Here is a 17,330-nt window from a genome sequence, read left to right on the forward strand (position 1 = left end):
CAGCGCCGGGAACAATGGCCACGGGCTCCGTGGGGACAATGCCCGGCGGAGCGGAGCTGCTTGGGTTGCAGGACACGTCCACCACCGCCTCGGCCACCCCGGGCCCCGCTCCCCCGGGGCTGTGGGAAAACGCGTGGCTGGTGGGGGGGGGTGGCACCAAACTTGGGGAAAGTCCCCCCCCGGGGCCCGCCCCGACCCATCCCGGCTTTTAGGGCCGAGCCCGTCCCGGTTTGTGCCGCCAACGCCGCCGAGGGCACCGGCGGGGCTCAACAGGTCGGTACCGGGCAGCCCAGGTGCGCGGCCCTCCGCTCGCTCTCCTCTTCCTTTTTCTCCACCCTCCTCCAACTCCCCCCCCAGCCCTCCCATCCCCACCCCCCCGCCGGCCTGCCCCCCTCCCCGAGCCCCCCTCATTATTTCTGTTATCACAAGGCAGCCTCCGTGCCCAAACGCCGGCATGTGCGAGGCAAACAGAGCGCGATTGTTCGGAGCCTGGGAACGCGCGGAGGGGGCGCGGAGGGGGCGCGGGGGCCGCCGCCCGCCGCCCCCCGCCCGGGCCGCTCAGACGCGATTGTGATGGAAATCGCCTTCCCGCATGCTGTTGAACTTGATGTTGACTCCTTTTCTTTGGGGCTCCACGTCTCCCCGGCCACTTGTTTGTGGGAAAATTTTCTCCCGGGCTCCAGTGTGAAATTAATTAATCAGGGCCTCGAGATGGCAATGGGACACAAAAGGGGACAGCCGGGGGAAACTCCGGCAAACTCACAAAAGCCACCCGGGGTTTATAGCCCCGGGCTGCCCGGACGGCGCTGCCCTGCCCGCCGCCCGAGGTAAGGGGCTGCCGGAGCGCGGTTGCGACGTCCGCAGCAATTTCGGGGGCTTCGGGGAAGGGCAGTGGGGCCGGGGGGGGCCGGAGCCGCGCCGGGCGGTGGTTGGGGAACCCCGAAGCAATGCCTGAAGGCGGTCCGCGCTGCGAGCATAGACGGCGGGGAAACCCCGACCAGAAGGGCCGGGACTGAATCGGGCTTCTATTGGAAAAAGGAAAAACATCCGTACATCTATTTTTTGTTGTTTCCTATCAAAAGAAAAGTAAGCGGGCTGCTGTCGTGCTGAAGCGCCCGGCTCTGCCCGAGCGATCACCGCGGGGATTTCCGTGCTCCGTTGTTCCCCGATCGCGGAAATCTCCGCGGCTGCGGGGAAAGCGCTCAGCCCGAGCCGAGCCGTGTGAGACCCCGCGGTGCCGCGCGTTCCTCCGACGGGCTCAGGAGCGCCGCGAGGATAAATAGAAAACCAGATTTTTTTTCTTTTCTTCTTTCCTTCATTTCTATTTTTTTTTTTTTTAAAGCACTTTCTGGAGCGCGATATTATTGCTTTCAGAGAGACCGATCCGTGCAAAGCGTTCAGGGCTTAAGGGGAATATTTCCGCACGGGAGCAGGCCAAAAAGACGAGCGTCAAATAGCCTCGCAGTCTTTGTTGCCACCACATCTTCGGGTGACAGCGGCTGCAGAAATAAAACCACTTCGAGCCGCTGTTACATCCGTAGTTCCCGCACACATCGATATCAGCGGCCGATCGGGGAGGGTTGGGCCGGAGCTCCGGGCTCCCCGTTCCTGGGTTCCGTCCCTACCACCCCCCCGGCGGCAGTGCGGCCTCAATTGATCCGCGAAGCGACGTGCGGGGAACGAGTCGTTGTGTTTTAAATGCAAATAATTCCCAGCGACAACAGCGGAATAAACAAAAAAAAAAAAAAAAAAAAAAAAGGGGGCGGGAAAAGAAAAAGGAAAATATATATATATATATATATATTTCTGAGAGGAAGAAAAAAAAAAAAAAAAAAAAACCACAAATAAAGGGAAGAAAACCAAGTGAAAATCCGTTTCCGAGGGGCGCGGGCCGGGAGGGGAGCGGCGGCTGCTGACGGTTCCGCGGAGCCGCGCAGCTTCGGTGCCCGCGGTGCGGGGGGAGCGGGCGCGGGGGGCGGTGCGGTGCCCGGTGCCCCCGGGGCTGCAGGCCCTGCGCTGCCGCTGCTCGGCACGGACGGGCAGACGGAGGGCGGACAGACAGACAGACGCGGGGCTGCGCGTATCTCTGCGGCCGCGGAGGCCGCGTCCCGGCACAGCCGTTTCGGGGCACGGCACCCCGAGCTCTGCTCGCCGACAGGACGGGAGAACGGCTCCGGGTGCCCGGGGAAGAGCTCGGTGCTACGGGGGGGCTCCGGCACCACCCCCGCTGCCGGCAAAGTTGCTCCAAGTTGGAGCCGTCGCGCTCTCCGCTTCGCCTCACGGATTCGCTTTTCTCTCTCTCTCTCCCTCCCAGGTGAGCTCGGCTGCAGCGCAGGACCCGCCCGCCCTACCAGGAGGTAATTTGCGGTTCTCCCATCTCCTCTCTCAGCGCAGCGCCGGGGCAGAGCCCGCACCCCGAAGGGCAGCGGTGATGCGGGACGGGACGGAGCGGGCAGCGCGACCCACCCGCGGCCGCCGGCCTTGGCGTTACCGGTACGGCTGCAAGTTACCGGGCTGCGGGGCGGAGCGGGGCTGCGGGAGAGGCCGGACCGGGCCGGGCCGGGCCGAGCCGAGCCGCGCTGCATCCCGCCTAGGCGGCTCCTGCGGCGAGCGCCGTGCTCGCACCGGAGCTCAACATGGCTGCTGTAGTGAAGGTATTTGATGCACACGAGAGTGTAGGCGAGGGTTAGAAAAGGGGACGAAAGGCGCCGGGGCCGGTTCCGGTGCCCGCGGCCGCCGAGTGAGGAATGGAGAAGGGCGAGTGATCGGTAAGTGGTGGGATGGAGCGGAGCCGGGAGGGCCCCGTGCCCACCTCGCGTCTCGAACACGCGTGGAGCGACCGCCCCGGCTCTGCCGAGCCTCCCCTCGGGGGTGCGGAGCGGAAGGGAACGGGGCCGGGCACTGGCGAGGCCGAACCGAGCCGCTGCGGTTCCCCCTAGCCCTGCGCGGCGGCTCCGGGCCCGCGGGCGGCGGAGGAACGGGGGAGGCTGAGCCCTGGCCCTGCCGGTGCCCGGTGCGGCCCTTCCAGAACCGAAACCGCTCCCGGAGCCGCGGGGACGCTCCGTGGTTCCCGTTCGTTCCCTCGGCGAAGCTTTTGGGGCCGCAGTCGTTGTGGGGTATTTTGCCATTTCGGGAAGGAGCTTTTCAGAGGTGAGAACCCGGGCGGTGGGGATGGCAGTGGGGCCGAGACCCCAATCTCGGCAGTGGCGGCGTTTCGGAGCCCGGTGGTGGTGAAGTGAATGGCCCCGGCTCGGTGTGTCCGTGCCCACACGCGGTACGAGCCCACGGGAGAACCGCGGCCGTGCCGGGGGGGACGATCCGTTAATTCGGCAACCGGCTGCCTCGGTGGCACCGTCTCCCGCTCGGAACGGTTCGCCGTGCCGCCGCGCACCCGAGAGACGGGAAAGGCGGCGATGATAACGAGAATCATTAGTAATCCTAATCCTAATCGTGAACCGGTGTCGGTTTCAACAGCGAAGGACCGAGGAGGCACCAGCACCGCGCGGCGCCGGGGCCTCCGCCGCGGCCGTTCAGCACCACGGAGAGCGGCGGGGCCGGTGCCCGGTGCCGCCCGGATCTCCTTCCGTTCCCCGCCGGGCTCCCGGGGCCGGAGCTCCGCCGTGCGAGGCACAAAGCCCCGCTCCTCCCGGTGAACTGCGGGTTGGCATCTCCGTGAGCCGCCGCCGTGCGCTGCTCCCCGCGCCTTCTGACACAGATATTGATATATGTGCTACACATCCCGATGTAGATATAATTTTTCTGTGTATGTACAAGGGAAGTGTGGACAGAGGGGTCAGGACGGGTTGGTGCACCTTTGGCTCTCTCCTGCCTCTCCAAAACACGGAGTGCTGTGGGCAGTACCCAGCCCCGGCCCGGCGGTGCCTGCACCCACGGCCCCGGCCCTGCGCTGGGCCCGGCCCCGGGGAGGCGGAGGAGAGAAGCGGGGTCGGGGCCGTGCCCGGCGGTTGGCGGAGCCGGTGCTGTGCCCGGGCCGTGCGGTGGTTTCGTTTTCCACCGTTTCTCCGGAGCCAGGCGTGATGCAGCGGCCGCGGAATGTTGTGGATGCCGCCGAGGTGGGACAAAGCTGTGGGAGTGCGGGGAAGGCTGGGGAGAAGCCAGGTTTTCTTGAGCGTGTGTACGTGTGTACCAGCGGGCGTCCACGGGTGCGTGTGCAAAGCTGGGCGTGCATCAAGTCGGGCGTGCACAAGTGTTTGTGTGCACCGGGGCGTGTGCAGCAGCTCGTGTTCAGGGCTGGGAGTGCAGCTGGTTGTGCACGGGGCTGTGGGTATGCAGCAGCGGTGCCCGGGCAACTCGGTGCTCTCATATGCGGGTCGTGGTTGTGTCCGTGCAACGCGCCTCGGGCTCCTTCGAAGGGACGCTGACCCCGGGCCGGCCCTAGGAGCTGCCGCGCCGTGCCAGGAGAGCGGAGCGGGTATTCTGCTCCGGGCAGGGTCAGCCCCGGGTGGCCGCAGGGTGGGGACGTGGAGCCGAACCTCGGCCCCGCGAACTGGGCTCTTCTCCGCTCCCAACCGAGCCGCAGCACCGCTTTGTCCCGGGCGCCGGGCGACCCAACTGGGCCAGGGGGGCAGAGCCGGGCTCGGGTCCGTCGCGGGGGGGAGGTCCTGTTACTCCCCGGCCCGAGGGTCGTGCCTGCTTTTGCTTCCGAGCTGCCGCCAATTTTCCCCTTTGCAATTGGAGCATAGCCCCGACGGGAGGGTCCGGCCGCCCCCTCCTCCTCCCCCTTCACGGCTCTTTCCCCGCCCCGGCCCTTCCCCGTCGGGTTTAACGCCCGGGGAGGGGCGGCCCCGTCGCAGCTCGGCCCGAGCGGGGTTAGCCCCGGGGCACCGCCGCCTCCCCGACGGGGCGGGCCGGCTGCGACCGGGAAGGGGGCGGTGGGGAAGGGGGGCGAGCAGACGGACCGGCCCCCGGGGGAAACGGCGGCCGTGGCGAATGGCCCTGCCCCCGGGGGGTGACCCCTGCCCCGGCCCCACGCCCGGGCTGTCCCAGCCCCACCGCCCGGGCTTTGTCCCCGCCGGCCGCCCCGTCCCTCCTCCCGCCCTTCCCCGCCCTCCCTCCGCCGCTGGCTCTGCCTCAACTTTAGAGGCAGGTCCCGGAGGCTCCGACAGCGGGGCCGGGACCCGCAACGGCACCAGGCGGGGGCTTTCAGCCTCCTCCCCACCTTGCCAGCACGGGAAGGACGCCGAGATTTCCAGCCGACGGAGACCGCGGGCAGCACCGGCCCCAGCGGGGCTCTCAGGTACCCGCTCCCCACTCCCTTCCCCGCTCCCCTCTCCGGTTCCCCTTCCCGGGGAATTCCTCTTTCTTTCCGCGGTCCTCTTTCTGTCCGGGGGGAGCTTTGCTCCTCTGCGACCTGGTACAGCGGTGTCTCCGGACTCCCACCAATCACGGCCGGAACCCTTCGGCCGAGGCAGCTCCGCACTCCGTGAGCGAAGCCCACCGGGGCCGCCCCACTGCCTCTCGGTGCGGGGTCCCTTTGGGTCGCATTTGCGGGAGAGGCAGAACTGAGAGGACAGAGCCTCCCGGCACGCTGATACCCCCCTTTGGGCTATCGGTTACCCGGAACCCCAGGAAATGCAAAGTGCCCCCCAAAACGGCTCCCGAGGATGCAATGTGGGGGTCCCCCATGGGTGTGAGCCTCCCCCCCAGCAGTGCAGGCTCCAGTTCCCTTCGTTCACGGGGTCCATTCCGGGGCAGTGAGTGGGGCCCGGCTGCAGAGAGAGGAAGAAGAGGAAGAGGAGGGCAGAGCAGAGATGCGGTGGGAACCCCGCAGGGCCCTTTCTGCCGGGTCCATCCCCTCACCAGCAGCTCTCATGACTCAGCAGTTCCCCACCAGTAATTTACAGTAATTTCAAAGTGGGAACGGGCTCCGGGGTGGGTCTGGGGAAGAACAGGGGGCTGCAGGGTCGCTGGGTGCTGGCAGCAGCTGGGGGATGGCTCAGGGCTGAGCGCTGTGCCCTGCGATGGCCGCGGGGCTGAGCGCATTCTGGGTATTCGCGCGGCCCTTTGGGTGCAGGCGTTGTTCGGAGCACTCAGTTGGGCACTGGGGAGCGCCGGGGCCGTGCATTGCACCACGAAAACCACTGGTGTTTCTTCGTTCCTCACGATGTGGGGATGGGGGACGGCGGCTGCCGTGGGGGGCTCCAATGGGGCCGCTGCACCCGGGCACGGCCGAGCCCGGATCTTAAAGACCTTGGGTTGGTTTTTCTCTTTGGTTATCTAGCTGTATGAGTGTATGTGATATCATAAAGCTAGAGAACCGAATGTAAAAACCCACTCGCTATTCTCCGGGTAAATCCCTGCCCTCCACTGTGGCACCTTCACGGGGAGAGCGGAGCCGAGCGCGCCGCGGCGGTGGAGTGGGCATTCCGCAGGGTTTTGTCTTTAATCATTTTTATGGAGGCCCAGAGCCACTGACCGTGCCTGGGTGATTATTTCTACTCAAACCTGGTGCTCCTCAGGCTAGCGTCAAATCCGGCACCACTTATTTTATTATTATTATTATTATTTTTTTTTTTTTCCGCAGCAGTTTTAATTTCCACATCGACAATTAAGCTCAGTGGTACCCGGTGTACTGGAGATAAATGAAATGGGGCCAGCTCAGCAATAACCCCCAGAGAAACCCTGTTTGTAACGAAGTAGAAAGAAAGTTGCTTAAAAATATTACCGCATGCAAATTGTAATTTAGTGCAAACCCGTTTCCGAGGCCGGTTTATCTACCGGGGAAGGGAAATAAATCATCGCTGCTCGTCAGTTATTCTGTGCCTGCAGAGATGGAGCAGCTTTGTTCTGTGAGGTGGGTTTGGGGGCCTCTCTCTGGCCTCCCCTCCGGCGCTGGTGTTTGTGTGCTGAGCTCCATCCCTCCCAGTTCTTTGGGCAGAGCTCTGCTGATGGACACGGCTGCAGTCATGGAACTGCGATGGGTCGTTGCACGTGCTGATGCCCGCGGGAGGTGGGCACGGCATGGGGCGGTGGTTCTGGGGGCACCTCCATGGCCCGCAAGCTGCTCTGCTGCTTGGTGCATCTCCTCCCCAGCAGAGAGGAGGGAAGGGGGTGAGCATTGGCTCCTGGTGCCAAAACTGTAACCCGCCATGCCTGCTCTGTGGGCTCTCCCTGCCCCATTCACCCCGGCTGCAGTTTTGCTTCTGCATGCGATCGCACCTCCTCTTCCCACTGATGTTGCTGGGGTCTGCAGGGAGATCGGAGCGGGGAGAATTTTGGACTGTGAGATGAGCTTTCTGCTCTTCAATAGCTCTTTTGTTTGGTTTGGTTGGCAAGAGGGGCAGGGGGCTTGTGCTGCAGGGTCTCAGCAACCATCCTTCTCCAGCATGTAGGGATGCCACGGGCTGACCCCTTTTGATCATTGCTCTGGGTAGGGAGGCCACAGACCTGAAGCCCAAAGGGTGTGGGATAAAGCAGGGATGCTCCCTGGTTCTCTCCACTCACTGTAGCAGAGCGGATGAGCAGTGGGATTTCAGCTCCGTGTCCCCAACCCACAATGGCACTGGAGGCACTGGGCAGCATGGCACGGGGATGGGAGCGCGATGCCTTTGCTGTGGGATCACAGGGTTGATCCTGCATTTGGAATCCCCCATATTTCAATGGGGACACCAGGATGAGCCCCTCATTGGCCTCAAACTGGTTTGTGGGGCCCCACCCGCCCCATCCACCAGCCAATGCCACCCCTCAGCCCTTCTGCTGTATGTGGCCAGAGCTCCTCTGAGGGAGCGCAGGGTCTGCAGGAACACCATTCCCCTCATCCCACAGCCTCACGTGCCGGGTGGCAGCAGGGATCTGCCCGCGGCTCTGTAGCATCAGCAGAGGCGGCTGCGCGGTCGTGGCAGCGGTGAGGCCGCGTGGGGACAGCCAGGAGAGAGCGAAGCAACGCAGCGTGAGGATGCGCACGGAGGATGCGGGGCACTGCCCGTTGCCTCCCCGGGTCCAGGACCAATGAGCATCCCAAAACAACACCCCAAACCCCAAATCCCAGCTGGGAGCAAGGGGGAGAGCGCGGGCTCTGCCGCCCTCGGGAAGCTTTCTCTTCCCTCCTGACTGCTTGTAAACCATTCAGAAAGAATTTCTTAAAATAGGTTCCACTTTAAGGACTTATCTGCTGAATGCCATTAATTTTCTGGGGTTCGTTAAAAGCAAACTTGGTATCATAGCAACTGAATCTATTCCAGGAAAGCAGCCAATTGCAAAGCACGGTGTGTGCAACCGAAGGCGAGAGAAAGGAGCCTTTCAGGTTTATTCTCAGGCTTGTGCCTCGGCAAGTGAAGTTTTAATTTTCAGTGTTTTATTCCTTGTAGAATATTTTATGATTTTTTTCCCGGTGAATTTGCAGGGAGAGGGAAAAAAAAAAAAAAAAAACCCGCGGGGGCCAATATTTGCAAAATGGGGGCAGGGGTGGTCACAGGGGTGGCAGTGTGGGTGCTCGTCCCGATGTCACCCATGGGAGCAGTGCCTGGGCACAATGCTGAGTGTGGGCGTTGAGTCCAGGACCGCCCAGCGGGATTGGGGTCTGCTGGTAAAGAGGATGCTAATCCCCTTCTCATTTCCCTGCCTTCACTAAAGAAATAGTCATTATTTCCCTTTTAATCCCATCTCTCTCCTCTTTTCCATTAGGCCCTAAGCCGCAATCTTATTCCCAGGGAATGTTATGCTGCAGATAATCCCAGACCCCTGACTTGGCTGCGGTCCCCTCGTCCCCAACGCCATCAGGGAAGCTGCTCTGAGCATCCAACAGGGCTCAGCACGGCGAGGGTGGAGCGCTGGGAATACCCCCATCCATGCCATAATCAGCTGGGGGGTGTTAATTGGGGACAGGAGGTGGGAGCTGCGTTTGCAGCCACCCCGGTGCCACACGTGGGTGCCCGGAGGTGCCAAACCCATCCCTGTGTGCCACATTCCCTCTGCTCATGGAGTGGTGGTTTTCCAACTCCGCTTTGCATTCGGTAGCAATGAGTGAGGGGAGAAAAAATGTCATTTATGGTAAAGGAGAGTATCACTTAAACAGACAGAAAGGCAAAAAGCCCCCGACAACAGTGTACTCTTGAGCGGGAGGAAATGAAAAGCGTTCCTCCCAGTCAGGTGTGTGTCACTGCACTAGGAGAGTTCCATTTTCCATTCGTTCACCCAAAGCCACAATGATGTCCAGGCCACCTCTGATACGCAGCAGGGTTGGACTGAAGCCCTCAGCCCAGAGCTAGCAATGTTGGAGGGAGCAATGCAGCAGCACCCAGCATGTAGGGCACGTACTGGGGACCCCCACCCATGGGTGTGAGCTCAGGGTACCGCGATCCCAACCAGAGCTTTGCCTTCTCCCCAATGGTGGCCCCAGTGCCCACCCTGTACCGATGCCGTGCGCACTGCCTTTCCTTTCTCTTTCCCCCCACCTCCCCCTGCTTTTTTTTTTTTTTTTTTTTTTTTTTTTTTTTTTTTCCTTATGGAGAAATTATTATTTACAGTTTAATATCTTCATGTTTCTATGGAAACTCCATGGCTGCGCTGGGTGGAGAAGTCAAACCCGAGTGGGGAAACGGCAATGGTGGAAAGGGAGCGGCGCGGGTGCGGGGACGGGGGGAAAGTGCCACAGCCCCGAATGTAGGTCACGCACATATGTGCATAATCACATACATATGTTGACTTCAAAGAGCTCGGGCTCATCCTCGGAGATAACAAACGCGCGTGTGGCTGTTAAACAGATTTGCATTTATAAACCACCAAGGCGGGCACGTGCGCTGCGTCCCGGGGCCGGGGGCACCCCCAGCCTGGCACTGATGCGGAAAGAGCGCGGCGGTGGTGGAGACCTTCTCCCCTAATAGCCGGTGACAGGGACTCGCTAGTGGCGATGTCCCCGCGCCAGGCACGGAACAAGGGCGGAAGGTGTGCGACGTCCCCGCTTTTGTCAGAAAGTATCTATCAGAGCAGCGGGGAAAGGTCAGCGGGAAACGCGGGCGGCCCGGAGGATGCTGTCCCCGTCCGTCACGCTGCCACCGCCACCAGCTCAGCCCCCCCAGGACAGGAGCAGATTAGCTTAAAAAAAAAAATCACAGTCGCTTCAAAAAATCATACCGGTGGCTCACGCCGCATCCGCCTCCTGGTTGTGAGCCTTTGGGGATGGCGTTCTGCTGTTCTCCGCAGCCACCGGGAATGTATGTATTCATTTTTAATGGAAAGCACAAACCTGGTGCTAATTCTGGGGCTGGGCCTCGGTGAACGAGGAGCTGTCGTGAGGGCAGGTGGGGCTGCGTGTGTGCTGGGGATGGGGATGAACGCATCCCTTTGAGCACAACCCTGTGGTCCCCATAGTTCCATTTGGAGCTGAGCTCCGACTTCCTCAGCCCCAGTTCCCCATGAAGCCAGGCGAGGAGCGTTCCTGTTTGTTGTTTTCTGTACATCTTGGCTTTCCATGGAGTTTGGGGATAATTTTCTGGCTCTGTGTTATAGGGAAATCAATGTACAGCGTCCACCAAAACCAACTCCTCCCCTGGAAGTCCCACCCGGGGACTGCCATTGCTTTGTGCATGAGGTGGAGATGGGGACTGAGCGCAGAGGATTTGCTCCTGGAGCAGCAGGTCGCATCTCCACCTGCTCATGCAGAGCCTCTGGTTTTGGTGGGGAAAAAAGGGAATTTGTACACGAGGGAAGTGTGGCTTTCGGCTCATCTTTCATGTCAAAATTGCATACAATTAAAGGGGAGAAAGGGTTGGGGGTACCGCAGCCGCCCCGATCCCGGGATGGGAAAATGGGAAAAGCTGCTTTGGGTTCTGCAGGTTTCTCACCTCCCCATCTTCTGTGGGGAAGAAATCCCACGTGAGCTGCAGAGCGCCGGACACAGCTGTGTGCACACACACACAAACACCCAGCCTGGCTCGCACACACGTGTGCGCACACACGCACACAGCCAGCTTGGCTCACACACGTGTGTGCACACACACGGCTGCCCCGCAGCGCAGCTCGCCGGCCGGGCCGCTGCTCCGGGAGACGGGCGCGAGCGGCATTTCAATGCAAACCAGGCAGGAACAATGAGGTGTGTTTTTAAGGGACTGTGAAAGGGGGGTTTTGCTGAATAACTGAAAAGGCGGAGGGGGAGGAGGGAGCCGGGCAGCCCCTCCATTAGCTCAGTGCAGCAGCGAGAACAGCTGTGAAAAGAGCCCAGGCCTTTTTCCCACGCCCAGAGGAGCGGAGCGAGGGAAGGAGCCCTCCCAGCGAGGTCAGATCCCATCACTAATATATACACAGGCTGTGCCCTCATTCACGTCACCCCGGCGCAGGTTTGTTTAAGGCGCGCACACTGACACTAATTTCTCCTCCCGCTCGCTCCCCCAGCCGGCCCCATTATGGTCCCTGCTGCATTAAACCCTCCCCACGGCCCCACGACGGCTGCGGCTCCGCGGTCCCCCCAGCACCTGACCGGCAAGGTCAAGAGGAGCCCGAGCCGCCGTCGCCGCTGGATCTGGCCGGCAGCTGCTGCGCGGCCGTGCGGGGACAGCTCACAGGAATGCGTCCTGCAGATGGGACCTGGCGGGGCACGTGCAGCATCCCCGTGCTGGCTGCGCTCTGCCCTCTCTGCTGTCTTCCCTTCCCATTCTGTGCTTCCATCCCGGTGCTGCAGGTTGAGTGCGTCCCCCATCCCTTCTCGTTTCGGGCACCCATCCCTAGGATGCAGCGTTGGTGCGTCTCAGGCTGCTCCGCAGCTCTCATGGGGAGAAGGGGATGCTCACACCGGGTTTCCTATGCAGGGTTGGTTGCAGCCCCTGTCCTCCCTAGCCCCGCAGTGCCCGGCATCCTCACAGAGATGGGCATGGAATAAATCAGCCCTTGTTTATTCTCGTGTCTGGGCTTGGTGTGTGAGTTCATATTAAAACATTCTTCCTTAAATTACAGCCTAATAAATCAATACCCACTTAGCGATGCAAGAGAGTGGGAGCGGTTTGTGCAAAGAATTAAAGTTGCTCTGCAGCTCTCAGGCACTGCAAAGGGCAAAGGAACAAGTGCTGCCTGGGCAGCTGGGCCCTGTTTCCATCCCCCATGTGTGTGCACAGAAGGGATGTGCACGGGCATGGCCAGGATATGTGTGCATGGTTGTGCATGGCCAGGGCATGCATCTGTATGGTTGAGCATGACTAGGACATACGTGTGCATGGCAGAGACGAGCAGATGCACGGCTGTGTGTAGCAGGGACACTCGTTAGGGTCACTGTGTGCCTTCAGCCGCCCATGCACAGGCATGGTGCAGCCTCACAGCAACTCCCAGCCCCACCAGCTCCACCGTGCTGTTAATTTCTGCCCCAGACAGGACAATGTGGTTCCCCCATCCAGCTCACAACCTCCTCTGCCGCGCCATTCCCCCCTGTTCAGAGTGCTCAGTGATGCCCTGCACCCAGCAGCAGTTTTCCTTGCACATCCTCCTCCCCTCCATCTCACCTTTCCCTTCTCTAATCCCCTTGTATTTGCTTGGGCCTCCACCCAGGGCCATCCACCCCTTTATAGGGCCACTGCTAAGCAAATGCTGCCTTTGCTTTGCTAAAAAGGGACTCCTCCTTCATGCAGCCAGGGTTATGGGGACCAGCCCTGTGCCTTTCTTGGGGCTGCGCATTGCCTCCAGGCACCCTCCATCCTCCTTCTCTCCCTGGGATGGATGGGGAAGGACATATGTGCCAGTCCTTTCTGCCACCATTGCTGCCCACTCCCTCCAGAGCCTCCTGTGGCAATGCCCAAGGACCCCATCCCCATCTCCCCCCTTTGCATCCGAGCTGGTTTCATCCCTCCCCCCTCATCTTCCTTGCCAAGCCCTGACACTTGATGGCAGCCCCATTCAAAATGCATGGACTCCCCTTTCCAAGCGCCCCGGTCCTTTTGAACTAAAAGGATTTTCTCAGAGGCTAAGTTCAAATGTATGGCCGTTATTTATTTATCACCCCGCGATGTATTATTCATTTATTTAAAAATGTATGGCAGCTGGGAGCCCCGTGTTTAATCACCCCATGGATGGCGAGGGCCAGGTGGAGACGGCCCCTCGCTCCGCCGCTAACCTGGCGCGGTCGCTGCCGCCGGGACTCCGACCTCACGCCTGATTTAGCATCAAGGCAGCCAAAAATAACCCCAACCCCACAGCAGCGAGAGCACAGTGGCCTCGCGGGGTGGGCATGGAGATGGGGTTGGTGGTTTTGGGGGTGCCAGGAAGATGTGGCACATGGTGGGAGAATGGGGTTGTTGCAGCGCTGCTGCTTGCGGATGCGGCGATGAGGATGGAGATGGGGATGAGATGGGGATGAGATGGGGATGAGATGGGGATGGGGATGGGGATGAGATGGAGATGTGTCCTGCACACGGCCTGGCCCCACGGGTGGCTCCAGCTGTCAGATTGCTTCCCAGCCCCTCGGCGAAGTCGCCAACACGGTGCTGATGTGCGCCGAGGCGGGCAGGGCATGGCGCTGTGCTGCCAGTGGGAACAGCAGGGAGAAAATGGGAGAAAAGCACTGTGACACAGCGGGGATGTGACCAGCCCTCCCAGCTTCTCCTTCTACCCACAGGGCTGAAGGACCGCATCCCCTCGGGAGGAGCACGAAGGGTTAAGGATGCTCTGTCTCTCCAAACTCCCCACGTCCCCCCCATGCGCTCCCACCACCCTCTTCCTCGCTGGCCACTCACTAATTGAGACAGCTTCAGCCCTTGCCTCCCTCCTCTCCCCCTGGGGCTGAGCTGCCTCTTCCCAGGGGGAGCACATTGTCTGCTCCAGCCTGGTTGATGTAATCCCTAAGCCCGAACAATACTTCCCCACCCCGCTCCTGCTGAAAGGGTATTAGTTGCCCAATGAGATAATTACTCCCCAGGCCACCATAATCATCGTGCCCGGCCAGCCGCTTTCCCTGGTCCTGTGGTGCCCATTTTGTGGGTTCAGAGAACTCCATGGCACCATCAGGACCCCAAATACCCGCCGATCCAACAGCAGAATAGAGCAGGGAAGAAGGATGCTGCTGAGATGCTGCATTCAGCTCATTGAGGGCAGCCCCATTGCTGCTATCACCCCAAAATGTCACCCATGGGTGGGGGTTGGGGTGCCAGTGGGCACAGGATGGGGATCTCCGATTGTGCTGGGATACTGGGGCTGAGCCAGCAGTGCCACAGCACTCAGTTCCTGATGGAGCACGGGTGGGATGAGCCCATTCCTGGGATTTGGAATTTCCCAGTGTCGTATCCCAGGTTTGTTCCTCTCTGATGAATATCCAGGCAAAAATCTGGGAGGGAAGGGAGGGTGCAAAAACTCCACTTTTGGTGTTTGTGCCATGTATTCTTTCGAAAAACAGAATTTCAGCAATTACTGAAACTATCCCAACTGATAGGATCGATGAGAACAGTTTCCTGAATTGGTTGAACAGGAAATAAGCCGTGTTCTCAGCTCCCGCCTGCAGCCTAAGGAACGGAGCCGGGGCTGCCTTCACTCCGAGGTGCTGCACGTGGGGACATCAGCGTGAAAACGGGGTAAAACGGACCTGACTGGGGATGCCCCAATGAGAGCCAGGTTAACCCTGTGCTTTGTGGCTGTGATGATGGGGCTGGGCTCGCATCCCGCGACGCTGGCACAGAGCAGTGCAGCAGGAGCAATCATCCCACGGAGGTTGGGCTGAGCCCATCCTGAGGAACGGCGCTGGGGGCTGCCGGGGGTGCGCGGGAGGTGCAAACCCTCTTTGCGGCTCTGAGGTTGATGATTTGGGTTGGAGGATGCTCGCCGGGTTTGCAAGGTGGGACAGGTGCTCGGAATGCGTCGTGTGAACGTCTCGGTGGGGACCCCTCCCCAAACGCTGATGGGACGGGCGGCTGCGGGCGCCGGGGCTGCGCAAGGCCAATGCTGCGGGGAGCAGCGAGGGACGCTGCCGGCCGCTCCTCCCCATCCCTTTCTTGGCCGATCTCTTCTGACAGACAAACACAGTTTCTTTCTCCGAAACAAAGTCCTTGTCCAGCCGAGCACACAAAGCGGATCCATTATCCGATGGGGGACAGAAAGGAGGGGCTGGGGGGGGGGGGGCTGCCGGCGCACAATGCACACAAGTGGCGCGCGGGGCCGCCCCTATTGTGTCTGGGCAGGAAGGGCCGGGACCCACGGCGCGGCCCCGTGAATGGCAGCATTGTGTCTGAGCCTTCGTCGCCTTGGGCGTCCCCGGCCCCCTGTCCCCCCCCCCGCCACCCCCACCGGGCTCCTGCCTCCTGTCTGGAGCAGAGCCCGAGCCGCTCCCCTGGGTGGGGAAAGCCGCCATTCTCTGTTTTTGGGGTCGTAGAATCCCGTTGGGCACTACAGGGGATGGTTGGCCAAAGGGGTGTTGGATGGGCTGGATGGTGGGGAGCGAAGGAAATGGCCCCAAAGGTGTCACCTGTGGGTGGAGTGGGGACAGAGAGGGTTGAAGTCCTCTGTGCCCAACATAGAGAAGGGATTTTGGGGGCATAAATGTGCTGATTTGGGCAGGACGAGGCGTCTCATCACTGGCACATCCAAAGGGAAAGGTTTGTCTCAGTCCGGATGTGACTGGGACGTTGATGGAGCAGATCGATGCTCCCACAACCCATGGTGCAGAGGCCAAATGGAAGCTGGTCCCCAAGCAACGAGCTGCATCCCACCTCTGCTCTGCCACCATATCCCGGGAGGAACATTTTGGTGGGCAAAGAATGATGGAATCATAGGATGGTTTGGATTATAAAGGATCTCAAAGACGGCTCACGGCTGTGTGGGATGGCTTTGTGCTGGCTGCGGGCTGGAGGTGGCCATGGTGCCCCATATCCCACACTCAGTGACAGCCCTGGCTTGGAGCAGCAGGGTCCTGGGGACCCCAGGCTGTCAGCACAGGGCGAGCAGCAATCTGTCCCCTCTGTCTGACCTCACCGTTTCTTTCCTTGTGAGGTAACTCGAAGGGAAACGGTGCTTCCAGCTCCTGCAGCGATGCAGGCAGCCAGGCAGCACCTCATGCATTGCTCATCTTGTTGTTCTGTTTGCAGAGGAGAAATCCCCGCGTCGCTCCCATCAGCCCCATCCAGCAGCAGCCACCGCAGGCAACGGGGGACAGGGAGCAGCGGGGACAGCGGAGAGACAACCCCATGGCAGCACCCTCAGAATCCGGGGGGAGATGTGCCCTGCCAGGACCTGGTGCTGTGGGTTTGCAGCCACAAATCTGTACATGGCTCCAGGGGAGGGGAGGTGCAGCTGCACCCCAGTGTGACTCAGTCCTGGGACAGTACCCATACTCCACCAGGGATGCTCCAGAGCCTCCTGGATGTGGTAAGTTTGGGTTTCCTTCTTTATTTCTTGCGTCTTCCTTTTTATTTAAAAATCCTCTTTGAAAATTGCACCAAAGGGCTGTGTCATCGGTAACAGCTTCTGGTTAACATTGTTTTCTCCCTATTTCCTTTTTAATGTACACCTTAAATCTTCTCTCTGTGACTCAAAACATCATTTTCTGTGACCAAACAGCATAACAAGGACTCTCCCTCCATCTCCTCTTGCTTTCCCCCAGCCAGGATTGCATCTTCCCCCAGTACCCCCCATTCTGCTCCTTTCCACCCCCCTGTGCCCATTTTCCTGCTGGCAGACACTGGATTCAGTGACATGAGCACCTCCCATCTCCTCTGGGTGCTTGTTTTAGGGTATCATTTAAATCCGTGCAGAGGATGGGGATGGAGATGGGGATGAGGATGAGGATGGAGATGGGAAGGAGTGCAGCCATTGAGCATCCCTGTGAATTAGTCAAGGGAAAAGCCTGCAGCCCCTGCAGCTCAGTGCTTTGCACGTGACAGCAGAGCTGTCCGTGGCAGCAGGAAAACAACTCACACCTTCCCCAGGGCTGCATGGCGCAGGCACTGCGGGTCACCCACACTCCCAGAGTGGTTTCTTCTCCCTCATCTCCATTGCGGGATTTGGGTGCTCCCTTCTGTTCACCCCCAGCTGCACGTTGAGGGGGTGAGCGGTGTTATCCCTCGTTTTGCCTCTCTAAAAGCTGCATTTGGGGCAGGGAGATGTGCACGGGGTGGCGAAACCCACATCCGCCGGCACCGCCGGACCCCAAGCACTCTGCCCACCTCGTCACGCCATCGCAGCTCTGCCCCCCCTCCCATCCCTTTTTCCTCCAGCCCTTTATTCCAGTGCCCCTTCTCTCCATCCCGCTGGCAGTGATGGGGTGGGGGTGGCCGGGGCCCCTCGGTGCCGTCCCCGTGCCCGGCGGTGCCCCCAGCAGCTGCTCGGCGCCGCGGGCGAACCGCCCTCCGCCTCGCTCTAAGATGGCCGGCGGCCCCAAAATGGTGCTGAGCATGAGACGCCATCTG

At 60.7% G+C, this 17,330-nt stretch overlaps 1 protein-coding gene across 12 annotated transcripts in view; it reads left to right on the forward strand.

Moving 5' to 3' along the window:
* The window catches only part of LOC149914732 (uncharacterized), a 30,347-nt gene that overhangs the window by 3,161 nt on the left and 9,856 nt on the right, over positions 1 to 17,330 (forward strand). For 2 of the 12 annotated variants that reach the window (XR_016460283.1, XR_016460280.1), the window contains exons 2-3: positions 2,315 to 2,357; positions 16,011 to 16,290. Coding sequence is in view for 1 of the 12 variants with exons in the window: in XM_090126074.1 (XP_089982200.1) it covers positions 2,432 to 2,493; positions 16,011 to 16,290 (342 nt within the window). In the remaining 11 variants the exon portion in view is untranslated. The other 10 variants (XR_016460279.1, XR_016460282.1, XR_016460289.1 and 7 more) reach the window with 10 other exon arrangements.

Source organism: Phasianus colchicus, chromosome 28 (assembly GCF_987193195.1).
Source record: "Phasianus colchicus chromosome 28, bPhaCol1.hap1.1, whole genome shotgun sequence".
Lineage (NCBI taxonomy): Eukaryota > Metazoa > Chordata > Aves > Galliformes > Phasianidae > Phasianus > Phasianus colchicus.